This window comes from Triturus cristatus, chromosome 3_2 (assembly GCF_964204655.1).
Source record: "Triturus cristatus chromosome 3_2, aTriCri1.1, whole genome shotgun sequence".
Lineage (NCBI taxonomy): Eukaryota > Metazoa > Chordata > Amphibia > Caudata > Salamandridae > Triturus > Triturus cristatus.
In genome coordinates this window covers 59,431,201-59,447,736 of record NC_140584.1, presented here as the reverse complement: position 1 = coordinate 59,447,736, position 16,536 = coordinate 59,431,201, and the positions used below count along the sequence as shown (strand labels likewise).

The following is a 16,536-nucleotide window of genomic DNA, read 5'->3' as shown; positions in this document are numbered from 1 at the left end:
TACCGACCCCTGCCCGATCTGGCACTTGCTGGCCTTGATCGTCAATCCAGCTTGTCTCAGGGCCTGGAGAACAGCTTGCAGGTGACGCAAGTGATCCTCCCAGCTGTTACTGAAGACGGCTATGTCATCCAGATAAGCAGCAGAGAAACTCTCCATTCCGGTGAGGATCTGGTTTACCAGGCGCTGAAACGTGGCAGGTGCGTTCTTGAGCCCAAAGGGCATCACACAGAACTGGTAGTGGCCATTGGGCGTGGAGAAGGCTGACCTTTCCCTTGCTCCATCAGTCAAAGAGATCTGCCAGTACCCTGAAGTAAGGTCAAAGGTACTTAGATATTGGGCAGCTCCCAGCCGGTCAATCAATTCATCCGCCCTAGGGATCGGATGAGCATCAGTTTTGGTCACTGAATTCAGTCCCCGATAGTCCACACAGAACCTCAGTTCTGGTTGGGCACCCGGTGGTGCAGCTTTTGGTACTAACACCACCGGACTGGACCAGGGGCTGCTAGAAGGTTCGATCACTCCTAGCTCCAGCATCTTAGTGACTTCACTATGAATGCTGGCCTTCACCTTGTCTGACATCCGGTAGATCTTGGACTTCACAGGTGGGCTGTCTCCTGTGTCCACGTCATGGACGCACAGGTGAGTCCTACCCGGGACAAGGGAGAACAACGAGGAGTACTGCCCCAGGACCTGGCGACAGTCCTCCTGCTGTTCAGGAGTTAGAGATGGGGAGAGAATCACTCCCTCCACCGACCCATCCTTCTCTTGAGACGCAAACAGATCAGGGAGAGGCTCGCTTTCCACGTCCTCTCCTCCGTCAGTCACCATCATCAAGATGACTTCGGGCCTCTCGTGGTGGGGTTTGAGGCGGTTAGCATGCAGCACCCGCAGGGGCTGACGAGGGGTCTTCAGGTCCACCAAGTAGGTAGCCTTACCCTTCTTCTCCAACACCTCAAAGGGTCCTGACCAGCGATCCTGGAGGGCACTAAGCTCTCCCGGTTCGATCACCCACACCTTCTGGCCAGGCTCCAACTCCACCGGGTGAGCATTGTGGTCATACCACGCCTTCATTACTGCTTGGCTGGCTTCCAAGTTGTCAGAAGCTTGCTTCCACAACTTAGCCATTTGGCTCCGGAAGGCCAGCATGTAGCTCACCACATCCTGGGGAAGCTTTCTGGGAGTTCTTTCCCATCCGTCTCTCACCAGGTTGAGAGGTCCACGTACAGGGTGCCCATACAGAAGCTCGAAGGGGCTGAAGCCCACTCCCTTCTGTGGCACTTCCCTGTAGGAAAAAAGTAAACAGGGTAGGAGGACGTCCCATTTCCTCCGCAGGCTTTCAGGCAGACTTCTGATCATGCCCTTCAAGGTTTTATTAAACCTCTCCACCAGACCATTGGTCTGGGGGTGGTAAGGAGTTGTGAACCGGTATGTCACTCCACACTCCTTCCACATGGCCCGCATGTACGCTGACATGAAGTTGGTCCCCCTGTCGGACACAACTTCCTTGGGAAAACCCACTCGGGTAAAGATTCCCATCAGGGCCCTAGCCACAACAGGTGCTGTTATGGTCCTCAGAGGTATTGCCTCTGGGTACCGTGTGGCATGATCCACCAGAACCAGGATAAACCTGTGACCAGCTGACGTTGGCGGATCTAACGGACCCACAATGTCGATGCCCACCCTTTCAAAGGGGGTGCTAACGACAGGAAGTGGTTCCAGGGGAGCTTTCAGCTTCACCCCTGTTTTCCCACTGGCTTGGCAAGACACACATGTCCGGCAGTAGGTATCGGACGACACTTTCATCTGAGGCCAATAAAAGTGTGGGACAAGACGGGCGAAGGTCTTGTCTTGCCCCAGGTGTCCTGCCAATGGTATCTCGTGAGCCAACTCTAAAAGGAAGGCTCGATAACGTTGAGGGACTACCAAGGCTCGTGACGATCCGTGTAGGGGTGCCTTGGGTTCACTGTAGAGGAGGCCATCCTCCCAGTAAACACTGTAGTTCCCTTCAACGTTCCCTGCTGCCTGGGCTTCGGCCTGTCGCCTCAGCCCCTCAAGGGTAGGGCACTCCCTCTGGCCCTGGCAGAATTCCTCCCTGGACGGGCCTCCCTCCACGTGCCACTCGGCCGGGATGGGTAGGTCCTCCAGGTTGGTAACGTCCCCCTCCGCAGACTCCTGGTCCACCACCTCCGGTGGCCTATCCGTCCTACGGGGTGGAGACGCTGAGGCAGGCTCCTCCTGTCCTCGGTTCTTCCCTTGACTGGCAGCTGGCTGGGCCTTTGTTCCAGGCTCCAGCCGGAATGAACTCCCTCTTCGGGTAGTCGCGGACCTTGTGCTAACACAGGCCCAGTCAGGTGTACCCAGCATCTCAGTGTGAGTCCGGTATTCCACCTCCTTCCAAGCGTTGTGCTCCATGTCATTCCCCAGCAGACAATCGACTGGCACGGCAGGGCTTACGGCAACTCGAAGTGAACCTGCAACCCCCCCCCATTCAAAGGGAACCTCGGCCACGGGATAGTGACCTGTTCTGCCGTCAGCCATCGCGGCTGGGTGGAGTACATCGGGAATTACCTGCTCTGGAGACACCAGTTGACTACGTACCATAGTCATACTGGCTCCTGTGTCTCTCAGAGCCTCCCCTCTTTGGCCGTTGATGGTGACCCACTGCCCATACTTTGCGGTATTTGCGGGCACCTGGATCTTAGGAACCATCTCCCGTTCTCCCAGGGACACTAAAGTGACACCCGCCCACTCCCTTCCCTTAGTTAAGGGCATCTCCTCCCCGAGCACTACACTAGCTACTCCGGGGGTCTTTCCTCCAGTGGGAGGGGGTGGTCGTTTCTGGCACCTCGGATCTCCTTTATAGTGTCCAACGCCACCGCACTCGTAGCAATGGACAACCCTTGGCTGCTGACTCTGGCCAGGATTAGGGTTTCTGGGTGGGTTAGCCTTAGAGGTGAATCCTGTTCCCTTCCCTTGGAAGTTATTTTGGGGGCCTTTGGAGAACTCCTTTTTCTTTTCCCCTCCCTCTTTCTTCTGGGGGGCGCCCTGTCCGGCCTTTTGAGTATCCCCTCCAGTCCCCCTGGTGGACACCCGGGTACTAGCCCAAATGTCCGCCTCCTCAGCAAGCTTCCGGGGACTGGTCAGCTTGCTATCCACCAGGTGTTGCCGCAGTTCAGGGAAACATTTCTCGAGCAGGTGTTCCTTCAGTACTAGGTCAAACAACTCCTCGTAGTTCCTCACTTCACTGCCCTGAATCCAACCTTCCATTGCCTTCTTCGCATAGTCCAGGAAGTCCACCCAATTCTGCGTGCCCAGTTTGTGACTACCCCTGAACTTCTGTCTGTACTTTTCAGGTGTTAGTCCAAACTTTCTGATGAGCGCCAGTTTCATGGTGGGGTAGTGGGTCTGCTCATCCTCTTCGAGGGCCAACAAAGCATCCCTACCAGCTGGAGGCATGTACTTGTACAATCCCCCTCCCCAGTACTTCTCTGGAACCCCATGGGCCCTCAACGAGACCTCATAGGCTGCTAGCCACTTGGCGATATCGTCGCCCACACCATAGCTAGCTACTATGTCCTTTGGCAGGTATGGTTTAGATTCCCTGGTGATCTCTTGGGTTTGGCTGCCACCATTAGGAACAGGTTGTGCCCCGATTCTCAAGATCTGAAGATCTATTTCTTTCAGTCGCAATTCATGGGCCATCCTCTGCTCCTCCTTCTCCTTTTCCAGCCTTGCTAAGTCCCATGTGAGCTGTCTTTTCTCCCTCCGGTCTGTTAGCTCCACTTCAGACAAGCCACCGCTAGAGGCACTGCTGCCCTTCCTAGAAATGGTTCTGGGCCCTGCTGACAGGTTCCCCACCTCAGGTTGGTACATCTCAGCCCCCTCGGGGTCAGGCTCTCCATCCCTGTCTTCCTCCTCAGCCTTGCTTTCTCGGCGTGCCTCCCCCCAAGCCCTTAAGCTGGTTTGGAGTGCACCCTTCTTTGCTCCTGGGGGACAGTACACCCCCTCCCGCTGGCAAAACTCCCTGAGTTGGGCCACAGTGTACGTTTCTAGATTTTCTAGTACAAACTCCATCTTGCCCACTCAGGTTAGAGGACAGGTTTTTGTGCAGTAACTATGCAGGGGGGTACCTTTAATAATACCTCCTCCCACCACCAGAGTAAATTTGGAAAAAAACAAAAACCCACAATTAGGAAGGCCGCTTTTGAGAAAACTCCCGGTGTAGGCCTATGGACTACCCACAGTTATTGTTGAGTATACGTAGGCACAGCTCTATCCCACCACTGAACACCAATTTATGTTGGAAACAGCCCACTCCCACTCCGCAGGGTGGTGGTGGACTCCCCGAACACACTGTGGTAGCTTGGCTCGAGTGGTCAGGAAACAGGCACCGTGCTAAGCATACAACATACCCAAACAATAACCATGCGTGCATCCGTTCCAAAAACGACTCTACACCGTAAAAATTATGAAAATATTCTTCTTTATCTTTTTCTCTTAGTTGCTGATTGGAAAAATAAATAAGTCAATCACAATATACAAATTTAAATAGTGCAGGTCAAATAAATACTGTCTGGAGATTCAATAAATAGGGATGATCATAAATACAAGGGACATAAATATAAGTGCAGGTAATACAGGCAATTAAATATTCTGAGGCAATAAATACTGAACCAATAAATATTGTACACCAACAAGTCCTGTGGACCAATAAATATAGTGAAGCAATAAATAGGTTAACCACAATAAATACAGTGCCCCCAATAAATAATTAAAAGTATACAGCAGCACTCATGTAATCAGATCACTTTTCAATTCCTAAGGGCTGATTTGGCCCAGGCACAGCTTGTAGGGTTGTGGAAGGCTTGAGGGGTACTACTCCCTGGCTGGGACAAGGCTGAGGCCTAAACTGAGGTAGATCAAGGGGGGAATACCAGTGCCCTGGCTTTCTCTCTCCACACAACCTCTCTAGGTTAGTCCCAATTCACCCCTGGCACAGTCAGGTTGGTTCCAGCACCTCCCTAGCCCCTTAGAGCAGTCTCTCAGGTCTCCACAGGGCCTTAGGCGCCCTCTACTCCACTTACTGCCCTTTTTCTGATGTTCCGACGCCGCTGGAGTCGTGTCGATGCCGTGAGGCGGTTCCGGTTCGATCTCGGCGGCCTCGGCACAATGTCAGTTCTAGACGACGCCGGTAGGCGGTTCCGGTCCGATGTCGGCGGCCTCGGTTCGATCTCGACCTCCGATTCGACGGCGTCGGGCAGTCTCTACTCGATGTCGACTTCGGGCGGCTCCGGTCCGATGGCGCTCTCGGCTTCGATGACGTCGGCCGGCCTGGCCTCGATGTCGACTTCCGGCGACTCCGGGGTGCGATCCTCACCCCCGACCTCCGGTGCTCCTCCTCTCAGGTTCCGGGCGACTCCGGAGTGCGATCCTCACTCCCGACCTCCGGTACACTTCACCTCGGTCTCCGACGACTCCGGAGGGCGGACTTCACTCCTCCGATGACGCCGCTCACTCGACCTCGGTTAACTTCCTCCTCGACCTTTGGTATTCCTCACGACCTCCGTCGGCGCCCTCTCACGACCTCAGGCGGCTCCGGGTACGACGTCTGCTTCTTCAGTCAGCGCCGCTTCTCCACCTCGGGCTCCAGGTCTTAGGCTACTCGACGCCGGACTCCAGGGAAACCAGTTTCCAGGTCAGTATCTTGCTGCTTTCTGCTTCTAAGGCCTGTTCCTGCTGTCCAGGTCCTTAGGATGAGTTTTTCTGGCTTCTTCCCACACAGGGCTACAGGCTGGGATCCATCAGTAGGGACAAGTATCAAGGGTGGGTTTATGGACCCCACTCCAGGCACAAGTGTCCACCCCTGCTGCTTCACTCCTTCCTCCTTCACTGTTGTGCTGCTCTCTCTTCACCAGTCAGGTGCCAACTGCCAGCTCCAACTGCCAACTCTCTCTCTTAACTCCCCAACATTCCAAACCGCCTCCAACTGTCACAGGGTTCTGGAATGTTCTGGAAGGTGCTGGTAGGTTCCAGTGGATGCTGGTGATGTCACAGGTGGCCACCATTTTGTGCTTCAGGCCCTCAGACAGAAGTTTCAGGGGTAGGTAAAATGGCTCCCTGAATCTGCAGCAACACGAAAAAGTCTGGTGGTTCCCAAAAAGGAAAAATTCAAACAGGGTTTGAGGCAAAAGTGGGACAAAATAAATAATGATGAGGAGGGACCACCCAAAGGGCTGACAGGTCTAACAGTGTGTATATGCATTATTTTGTGCTTCACGTCTATATAGGTCACTGCATCGTTTTCATACAAGTTATTTGATTAGGTGCTTATAAGTCTCTATTTTATTTATCACAATATTTAAGTATAAGCAAAACAATTGAATCTATAACTACTTAACTATTAAAACACTGAGGAAAACAAAATTAATATACAGAAAACTTAGAAAAATGGCCAAACAATTTAACTTTTATGTATAGCAGCACCTGAAAGTCAGAATTTCTAACTATCCATTCATACTTGCATATATGGAACTTTATGCAATACAATTTTATGTCTCTATTATTTTCCTTATATATGGATACCCTTTCTATGTAGTTATGTATCTATATATATTACTTTACTTCTACTGTAGAAAGAAAGAAAAAACTCCCTCCAATGCACTACCCTGACTCATCCTATACCTCTCAATATATCCTGCACCTCCTCTCTGACTCATCCCAAACTTCATTTTACTACTGTGATCTCCCATATAACCCTTTGTAGATTCCTACCTCCTCTATCCCTCCTTGACTTACCCAAAACCTTATTTTACTACTATGTTCTCCAAATTAACACTTACTAGACTCTTCCCTCCTGTCTCCCTTCTCTTTTTTAAGTTCAAGAAAGATTTTATTGAGAAAAATAGAGATGTCTATAGACAGTACATAACATTACATTCACGTCATTACATTACAAGTCTGCTGCATCCAAGTTGCATTAATTGGACTAATTAATAAAAATAAAGAAAACAAAGCAGTGTAAGTGGAATAAGAATAACATTAAAATAGGAAGAGTTTTTAGGAACATTTAGAGGATTCAAGGTGGTTTAAAAACTTCTTTCTGAGATGGTTGTAACCGGGAACATCGCCTGGCGCTTGCGTCAATATACAATGTGACGGGTGGCCATAACTATAAACGTTTCATTGCCATATGTATAGGGTAAACAAAGGAAGTATCTAATCTATAATTATGACACACAGCATACCACCAGGCCTTATAAGAATTTTTTGTAAAGTCTTTCCAATTTATGGTAATTTGCTGAAAAGCCACCGCTAGTAACAAATCAATAATTTTGACATTAAGCATAACGTTTTCCCAAATAGAGGAAAGACTTCTTAAGAAAATGTGGATAAAGGAAAAAGAAAATTGTTTACCAACAATTTGATTTATTTGGGACCATACTTGTCTCCAGAAAGTGTGTACATGTGAACAAGAGAACGCCATATGAAATCAGCATTTGAGGATGAGCATGTCCAACAAATATCTGATACAGTAGAAAGCCTTTTACTTAAAGTATTCGGTGTTAGTAAGAGTCTATTATATACAACAAATAGTGTTTGCATTGTGTTCGCTGCTCTGGAAGACTTTCGTATCTTGATCCATATGTTCTTCCAGAGAGACATTGGCCAGGATGTTATAAAATCGCGTTCCCAAGCCTCTTCTATTTTAGATTTCTGTCTGACAATGTCGTTACCTTCTAACTAGCTCTATATAGTGGAAGCTTTGGGCATGGTGCTTAACAAAGTGTGGAGTCGTGAAGAAGGGTCAGGAATATTGGTCGTGTCAGGTGTATTAGTTACTGAGGTGTATGTATCTAACACAGCATTCGTAAGTAAATTATATTTATGATTAAAAGAGGCAGGCAAATCAAATGATTGGCTAAGTAGTGAAAAGGGTAAAAATTCCGATTGTGAGAATAATTGCTGGACCCAAAGTAATCCCTTTTTGTCTCCAGGTCTTCCAGTAGGAAGGCTTAATCCTAAAAAGCAGGTTTTTGTTGTGCCAAATTGTTGAGTTGAGGAAGGAGTCTCTTGTGCTGTGTGTTAAAGGAAGAGTCGATTCCAAGAGTTTGGAGGTGAGTTTGATTATGGGAGTGGAGAGGGACTGAGGTTTGCGTAAGTAAGAGAGATACTCATGAAAGGAGAAGGGAGATACAAATAGACGCTCAATTGAGGTCCAAAGAGGGCATTCTTCTGTGGAATCAAGCAGCCCGAAGGAAGCTTGACATAAGAGGAATGCTTTTTGATATGCCTGAAAATCGAGAAAATTAACCCCACCTTCTGTCTTAGGACGAGTTAGTTTTGATAAGCAAATTCGGGCTTTCTTGTTGCTCCATAAGAAGGAAGTAAGAATGGAATTAACTTTTTAAAATAATTTAGCAGAAATAGGAACTGGGATATTGGAAATAGTATATAGAACTATGCCGGACAACATCATCTTTATAGTGTCTAAGCGACCCCAACAGGATCAGTAGAGGGGGTGCCATTTAGTAGTTAACTCTGAAATCTTTTGAATACATTTATTCATGCACACTGTTACTGTGTCTGAAAGTGAAGAGGTGAAAAGTAATCCTAAATACTTAATATGAATTGGGACTCCACGTGAAATTGGAAGTGATAAAGTCCGATTTAAAAGTGTATTTGGTTAAGGGCAAAATCTCACACTTAACGTTATTCAATTTGTAACCAGAAACCAGGGAAAATGACTGTACGTCAGCTAAAAAAGCAGGGATTGAATCATTTGGCCGTGACATAAAGAGCAAAATATCAGCATAAGCTCCAAGTTTAATATGGGAAGTCAACGTTTGGAAACCATGTATGTTAGGGTTTTGACGCAATTTTGGATAGAAAGGTGTTAGAAAACCCCGGGCAACCGGGGTTTTGCAGTCACCCGGGCGTTTCCCAACACACACTGTGGTAGCTTGGCTCGAGCGGTAAGGAAGGCACCGTGTTAAGCGTACGTCACACCCTCACAATAACCATGCGTGCATCCGTTTCAAAAACGACACTACACCGTAAAAATTTATGAAAATATATCTGTGTTTATCTTGTTTTCTCTTAGTTGCAGGTTAAATAAATAATAACACACTTACAGTACACAGAGCTTCTTCTGTAAAAAGGGTAGGTCAAATAAATAAGCTCAGATCATAAATACTCAATGAATAAATAGATGTGCATAAAATACATAGGCAAATAAATACTGCGAGGGAATAAATACTGTGAGACAATAAATAGGATAAATACAAAGAATACAATACTCTCAATAAATATAAGCCATCAGACCACTTTCAAATCAGGTCACATTTGTGAGGTACTAAGGGTTGATTTGGCCCAATCACAGCTTGTGGTTATGTGGATGGCCTGAGGATGTCTCACCTATCTTGGATAAGGCTGAGGCTAAAACTGAGGTACATCAAGGGTAATCTAGGAATCTGGCTCTCCCAAACTACACAACCCCTCACACAGGTCACTGTATCAGTCTCAGTCCACCCCTGGCACTCCCAGGCTGGTCCTAACACCTCTCTAGCCCCTAGGATGGTCTCTTAGGGCTCCACAGGGCCTTAGGCGCCCTCTATTCCACTTACTGCCCTCTTTATGAACTTCCGACTCCGCCGGAGTCGTGTCGACGCCGTGAGGCGGTTCCGGTTCGATGTCGCTAGCCGGCCTCGGCTCGATGTCAGTTCTTGTCGACGCCGTGAGGCGGTTCCGGATCGATGTCGGCGGACGGCCTCGGCTCGATGTCAGTTCCTGTCGACGCCGTGAGGTGGTTCCGGATCGATGCGGGCGGCCTCGGCTCGATTCGATGTCGGTCTCCGGCGTCACAGGGACACGATCTCCCTACTTCCGGGTGTCTCCGTAGTGCGACCTCCACTCCCGACCTCCGGTGCTCTTCCCTTCAGGTTCCGGCGACTCCGGAGTGCGATCTCCACTCCCGACCTCCGGTGCTCCTTTCCTCAGGTTCCGGCGACTCCGGAGTGCGATCTCCACTCCCGACCTCCGGCACGATTCACCTCGGTCTCCGGCGACTCCGGACGGCGGACTTCACTCCCCCGTCGACGCCGCACACTCGACCTCAGGTGACTTCCTCCTCGACCTCTGGTGTCTCCACGACCTCCGTCGGCGCCCTCTCTCGACCTCTGGCGGCTCCGGGTACGACGTCTGCTTTGCAGTCAGTGCCGCTTCTTCACCTCCGGCCCCAGGTCTCTAGGCTTCTCGGCGTTGGACTCCAGGAAGTTACCAATAGACAGGTCAGGAACTTGCTGTTCTTTACTTCCAAGGCCTGTTCCGGCTGTTCAGGTCCTTGAGTTGGTTCTTCTTGACTTTATCCCACACAGGGCTCCAGGCTGGGATCAGTCAGTAGGGACTAGTATCAAGGGTGGGTTTCTGGACCCCACTCCAGGCACAAGTTTCCACCCCTGCTGCCTCACTCCTTCCTCCTTCAGTGTTGTGCTGCTCTCCCTTCACCAGTCAGGTGCCAACTGCCTACTCCAACTGCCAACTCTGAGCTGGCTTCCCAACATTCTAAACCTGCCTCACACTGTCACAGGGTTCTAGAATGTTCTGGAAGGTACTAGTAGGTTCCAGCTATGTCTCAGGTGACAATGGGTGGCCACCATTTTGTGTTTCAGGCCCTCAGACAGAAGTTCCAGGGGTAGATAAAATGGCTCCCTGAATCTGCATCAGTACTAAAAAGTCTGGTGGTTCCCAAAAAAGAAAAATACTAACAGGGTTTGAGGCAAAAGTGGGACAAAATAAATAATGATGAGGAGGGACTACCCAAAGGGCTGACAGGTCTAACAAAAGGGTTCTAGAGCCAACTTGAAAAGGAAGGGAGAAAGGGTGCAGCCTTGACGTACTCCTCTACCTAGATCAAAGAATGGAGAAATTAAGCCATTAGCACAAACTGCAGCGCGGGGATTAGAATAAAGGAGAGATATTAAAGATATAGATGTAGGGCCAAAACCAAACCACCTAAGAGTATAGAATAAATAAGGCCATTCAACTCTATCGAATGCTTTTTCCGCGTCTAATGGTATTGCTGCAAGGGGTTGTTTTAGGTGGGAAGATATAGATAGGACGTTAAAAAAAGTCGTGCGTTGTCTGTTATGAGTCTCCCCTTAACAAAACCAGATTGTTCTTTACCCAATAAATTTGGTAGATCAGAATCCAAGTGTAGAGCTAGCGCTTTGGAAAAAAAATTGTAGTCATTGTTAACTAGGGAGATAGGCCTGTAATTTTTACAGTACTGAGAATCTTTACACTCCTTAGGAATGAGGCAGATGTGTGCTTCTGAGAAAGAGCCAGTGGAGCTATTTATGGAGCGAAAAGAATTTATCAGGGAGTACAATTTGGGTAAAAAAAAATTGGAAAAGTGAAGATAGAATTAGACTGTAAAACCATCCGGGCCTGGGGCTTTATCTTTTTTGAGGTGTTGGAGAGCATCTAGGCATTCTTGCTGCATTAGGTCCAATTCAAATGAAGCCAAATCAAGAGGATTATGTTGGGGTTTTTGGATATTAGAGAAAAAATGTGACCAAGAAATATCTGTGGACTGTGTTTCAGATGCAAATATTTATTCAATATTTCATTGAATTTTAAGACCGAGTGTTCGTCATATATATATTCAATATTTAATTTGTTGTGCCGAGTCTTTAAATAGTTAGCCAGTATTTTCCCTTCCTTATTCTTTCCGCCATAGAATTTTGCACTAGATTTTAACAAGTATAACGAGGCATTATCCGATGACTTATTAAATTGCAATTTGGCATTTATAAGAGCTGTTAAACAATCTTTCGAGTGGGAAGTGTAATATGAGTGCTCCAGTTTCTTTGTCATGAAGGAGATCATTAGCAAGTTTACATGCTTTTTTCCGTTTCTTGGTAACAAAGCCAATAATGAAATCTCTTGCTGATGCTTTAAAAGCATCCCAAATAGTTGAAAATGACAGGGACTCATTTTGGTTTATCTCAAAATACTCATTGAAAAAAGTGGCGAAGGAAGAGGTAAACACTAGATCTAAAAGAAGAGCATTATTTAAAACGCCATCTTCTAGGAGCATTGACCTTAGGAAATATATCAAGGCTAATCAAGACTGGGCATGAGCCGATAATAGAATAGGACCAATTTCTGCATTCGTTAGGGCCTGCGAAATATTGTGAGAGGCAAAAATATAATCAACTCGGGACTGAGTTTGGTGGGCTGGGGAATAAAAAGTGTATTCTCTGGTGGTCGGTTTACACAAACGCCAAGCATCAAGGAGTTTATGTTGAGTGATAGTATGAACAAAATATTTGTGGGCTTATTAGGGACAAAAACTTTGGAGTTTCTGTCTATAAACGGGTCAGAAATTTGATTAGTCACCAGCTAGTATAAACTTAATGCAATGGGAGATTTGCTTAGCAAATGTGAGCCAAAAAGAGGCATCACAACCAGTAGGAGCATAGACATTAAGGAGAGATACTGGAGCACCCTTTAGTGACAATTTAACATTAAGCCATCGACCTTCGGCATCTGAGTCTTGTGATATAAATTTAACTGAAAGCGATTTACGGCAAAGTATCATGACTCCATTACGTTTACCGTCTCCTTCAGAAAAGGAAACTTCCCCCACCCAACCTTTTTTTAATTTCAAAGATTCGACATCTGTGAGGTGCGTTTCTTGGAGAAATACTATATCGGCGTCTAATTTAGCTAAATGAGTTAAGACTCTGTCTTTTGATAGGAAAATGTAATCCCCAAACGTTCCCTGAAATCAATTTTAATGGCATAAAGTATCAGAAGAAGAATGAAATAGGAATATGAAGCAAATGTCCAATTCATTAAAACAATAAAGAATGCGAAGAGAGGAAAAATAGATAAATGATCAATTGAATCATGAGACAGAGAGAAAAATCAAATAATCGAAACCATGAATATAAACCAGACATAGAAATACAAAGTAAGAATGATATACTGGAGAAGTAGTGAAAGAACAAAGAGATAGGAAAGTTCAGACATGTAATGACAAGTATAATTATAGTTATGAATAAATAGGAAAACATGGAAATATTGACGACACCAAAAGAGAAGAAAATGAGGAAATGCAAGAGAAAACCAAGAACAAAGGACAAAACAAATAACATACCTACAACAAAGGAACATGGATGTGGGGATGTGTGGAACCACATGGAGCAGACGATCCGTCTAGGGACAACTGGACCGAACCGGGGGAGGATCACGTCATAACGCAGACATAGCTGTGGAGGCGAAGAATAACATACGTAACGTAAATTTATAAATGAATGATGAATATGAGAATAATTAAATCGAATAGCAAGGATTCTCAGAAACAACAATAAACTGTGAACCTGTTAATGGTAAATTACCATCACAAGAATGAGAAGAACTTGATGTAACCTGCCATAAAAAGGATGGAGACAACTCCTATATAAAGTTCAGGAAAGTCAAGTATTATGCCAAGAGGAAGATCCAGAAGAATCCATATGATCCGTCTTGTGCGAGTTGATAAAGCTTTGCAGACGTATTGGGTCTTCATATGTTGTTGTTCTGTTGTTGTACATAACCTTAAAAATACATGGGTGAAAAAGACCATACCTGACTCCCATAGAACGAAGGTCCAGTCTCATGCTTAGGAAGGCCTTGCGTCTGGCTGTGATGGCCTTGGAATAGTCTTGTGCAAAGAACAGTGTGGAGCCAGACCAAGAAATCCGTTGAATAGCTTTAGCTGCTGCTAATACTTTTAGCAGATCCGTGTACTCTAGAAAATAAAGGATGACTCCTCTCGGTCGCCGTGAAGGTGAAGTGCTGTTGGAAACGTGACCCAACCGATGGGCGCGTTGTATGTTCAGCTGGGTATCCTCTGGCATATGAAGAATCTTGGGGAGAAATGAGAATGCAAGAGAGTCCATACCTTCAGCCCCTTCCACCAACCCATAAATGCGTATGTTTCTCCTATTGCGATTTTCAAGCTCCTCAACCTGCTTTTGAAGTATTGATACTTGAGTGTTAAGGAGGGTAGCGCTTTTAGTGGTGTCGTTAAAGGAGGAAACGTTTGCTCTACTGCTGTAAGTTTTGTGTCAAGTTGTAACCAGTTTTCTGAAAGAATTTGTAATTTGTAATTCGTTTCCTTAACAAAGGGTCTGAGGGCTCTTATTTCCTGTAGTAACAACTCCATTGAGACTGGAGAAGCTGGTTTAGGTGGTGAAGGGGGATCTTTTCTGAGGCGTTTCACATTGGACTTTCCTGGTGTTGCTTGAGCGGGATCCATTGTTGTATTAATGCTCTCTGGCATAAGTGGGCCGGAATCTTCCAGTTTGGAAAGTTCTGAGAAGAGAGTTGAGTTTTTGGTAAAAGTGCGTTTTGGCTTGGAGGTGTTAAAAAGGGACCCCTTTGTCCTTCCCATCAACCCTGAAGGTAGGTGTAGTAAAGAATCTTGAGGAAGGACTCGAGAAAATTTTTGGGGGAAAAGGGAAGCAACAAAAAGAAGGGCAAAAGCAGTCTAAAAGGAAAAATAACTTGAACAGCCTATACGGTCGAGGTAAGTATTATGTCCAAGTATGATCTGTAGGTTAGTTGAAGCCTTCTTACAATGAGGGCTGTTGTAACCTCTGTTGCAAAAATACCATATATAATCCTTGGTGTGTCTTTTACCTCAAATTAGTATACGTCAAGGAAATCAATGTAGAAAAGCAAGGTAGTAGAAGGTGAAGGAAGGGTTCCTTGTTGAGGTTTTATGCAGTGGAAAGTGTATGAAAGGCAGGTATATTTACTAGAAGAATTCAAATGCTCATTGCTTCAAGCATACACACACTCCGCAAAATGGCGGCCACAACCACATCGCTCCAGAAGTTGTAATTAGTGAGGCGAAACTGGGTTGCTGGACCGCTATACATCTTTGAAGGGAGGGAGTGGAAAAAGTCAATGTTTTTTCAGAGAAACTGCGGGTCGCATAACAGTAGCTAAATTTTGCCGCTAAGAAGGGAAAAGAAAACGTTTGCGGCACGATCCGAAAATCCAAAAGCAGCGCCGTATGTGATGGTTTTACCTTAAAAATAAATGGCTCTGGTGTTTTGGAAGTGTGCGGGCGATAACACATCCTGATGCGCGAATCCTTGAAAAGGCATTCTTCTGGGCAGCTTCGCGTGAGATGGTTTTGAAACGCAATTCCGCTGCGCCGGTCCGGAGAGCCTCACTAAAACGCCGCTATGCTCGTTGGGTGCCTGGCCACGCCACCTCCGGTCTCCCTCCTCTGACTCATCCCAAACCTAATTTTACTGCTATGATGTCCCAAAAAACACTATCTAGACTCTTTCCTATATCCCTCCTTTAATCCTATTCAATCAAACTAAATGCCTTCCATGTCTACCACTCCGATTAACAATTTATATTTCCCTTTACTAATCCGCCACAAATCCTTTGGGTTCCGGAGTACCGTGCTACTCGCCGAAAAGCGATTTGACGCCTCTTCAGGGGTAGGAAGCACTAGATAAATACAATTGCAATAATCCTGGTTTCTAACTAGGTTAAAGGGCTTTACCTAGATCAGATGCACATTCTGTATCTTAATGGGATACCTAGTTACAGATTTGGGGTTTTAGCACAAGTAGGCGTAGCCTCATGAACTGAATCACCATTGTTCACTTTCTTTTTATTCCATAAAGACTAAGCTGCATTTCTTTTAATTGTTAAGCGTTTATGATGGGAAAAATGTTACTCAAAGCAGTGTTGTGTGCTAAACTGATTAAGGAGAAGAATGTTTGAGAAAGATAGGCCCTCACTTTGTTCATATAAATTACCTTACTGAGCTCAGCATTGCATCCTAATTTATTTGTATTATTAGTTCTAGTAACTGCTAAAATCCACTTGTATAAGTCTCAATGTTCGTAATCTTTTGCTGACTTAAAGGGGGCCCACACGTCTTTGCCTAGAATTTTAAAAGCATGACTGTAATGTATGCTCTACAAGATCTTAAACTGTAGCATTGTTGATCAGCTATTTTCATTTCTTCCGCCAATTCCAGATGGATGATATATCTGAAGAAGAGGATGAGCAGGAAAATGAAATGCATTTTTCTGCCAGAGATCTCCTTCAAATTCGAGAGGCCATTTTTCGTTCGCTGAAAAATTTCTTAAGGCTCCTGCCAAAATTTTCCTTCAGAGAAAAACCTCAGTGCATGATGCACTGCATCCAGGTAATTAGAAAACTGCAAATTGAGTAAAACCATGTATGGGTGTAACATACTCTATGTAGGCACCATCCTGAAGCTAATTCATAAAAGAGGCATAGCAAGCCTTGATGTATATGCTGCACAACTAACACAGGGGCATTCCATGGTAATGTGGTATTTTATCTATGCTATTTATCTAATAAGAGGTAGTGTACAGTTGAAACTTATTGCCAAACACCACAGAGTAACTTGTGTGGTAATTTGTATACACTTGATATGATGGTGTTCCTGAAGAATTTCAAATGAGATATTGTTTGGCGAATTAAAAATGA

At 45.9% G+C, this 16,536-nt stretch overlaps 1 protein-coding gene across 1 annotated transcript in view; it reads left to right on the top strand.

The window, feature by feature from the left end:
- NCAPD3 (non-SMC condensin II complex subunit D3) overlaps positions 1 to 16,536 on the top strand; it is a 1,141,478-nt gene that overhangs the window by 260,584 nt on the left and 864,358 nt on the right. Inside the window, exon 5 of the mRNA XM_085646993.1 lies at positions 16,058 to 16,228. Coding sequence (XP_085503119.1) covers positions 16,058 to 16,228 — 171 coding nt within the window. The remainder of the gene's footprint in view (positions 1 to 16,057; positions 16,229 to 16,536) is intronic.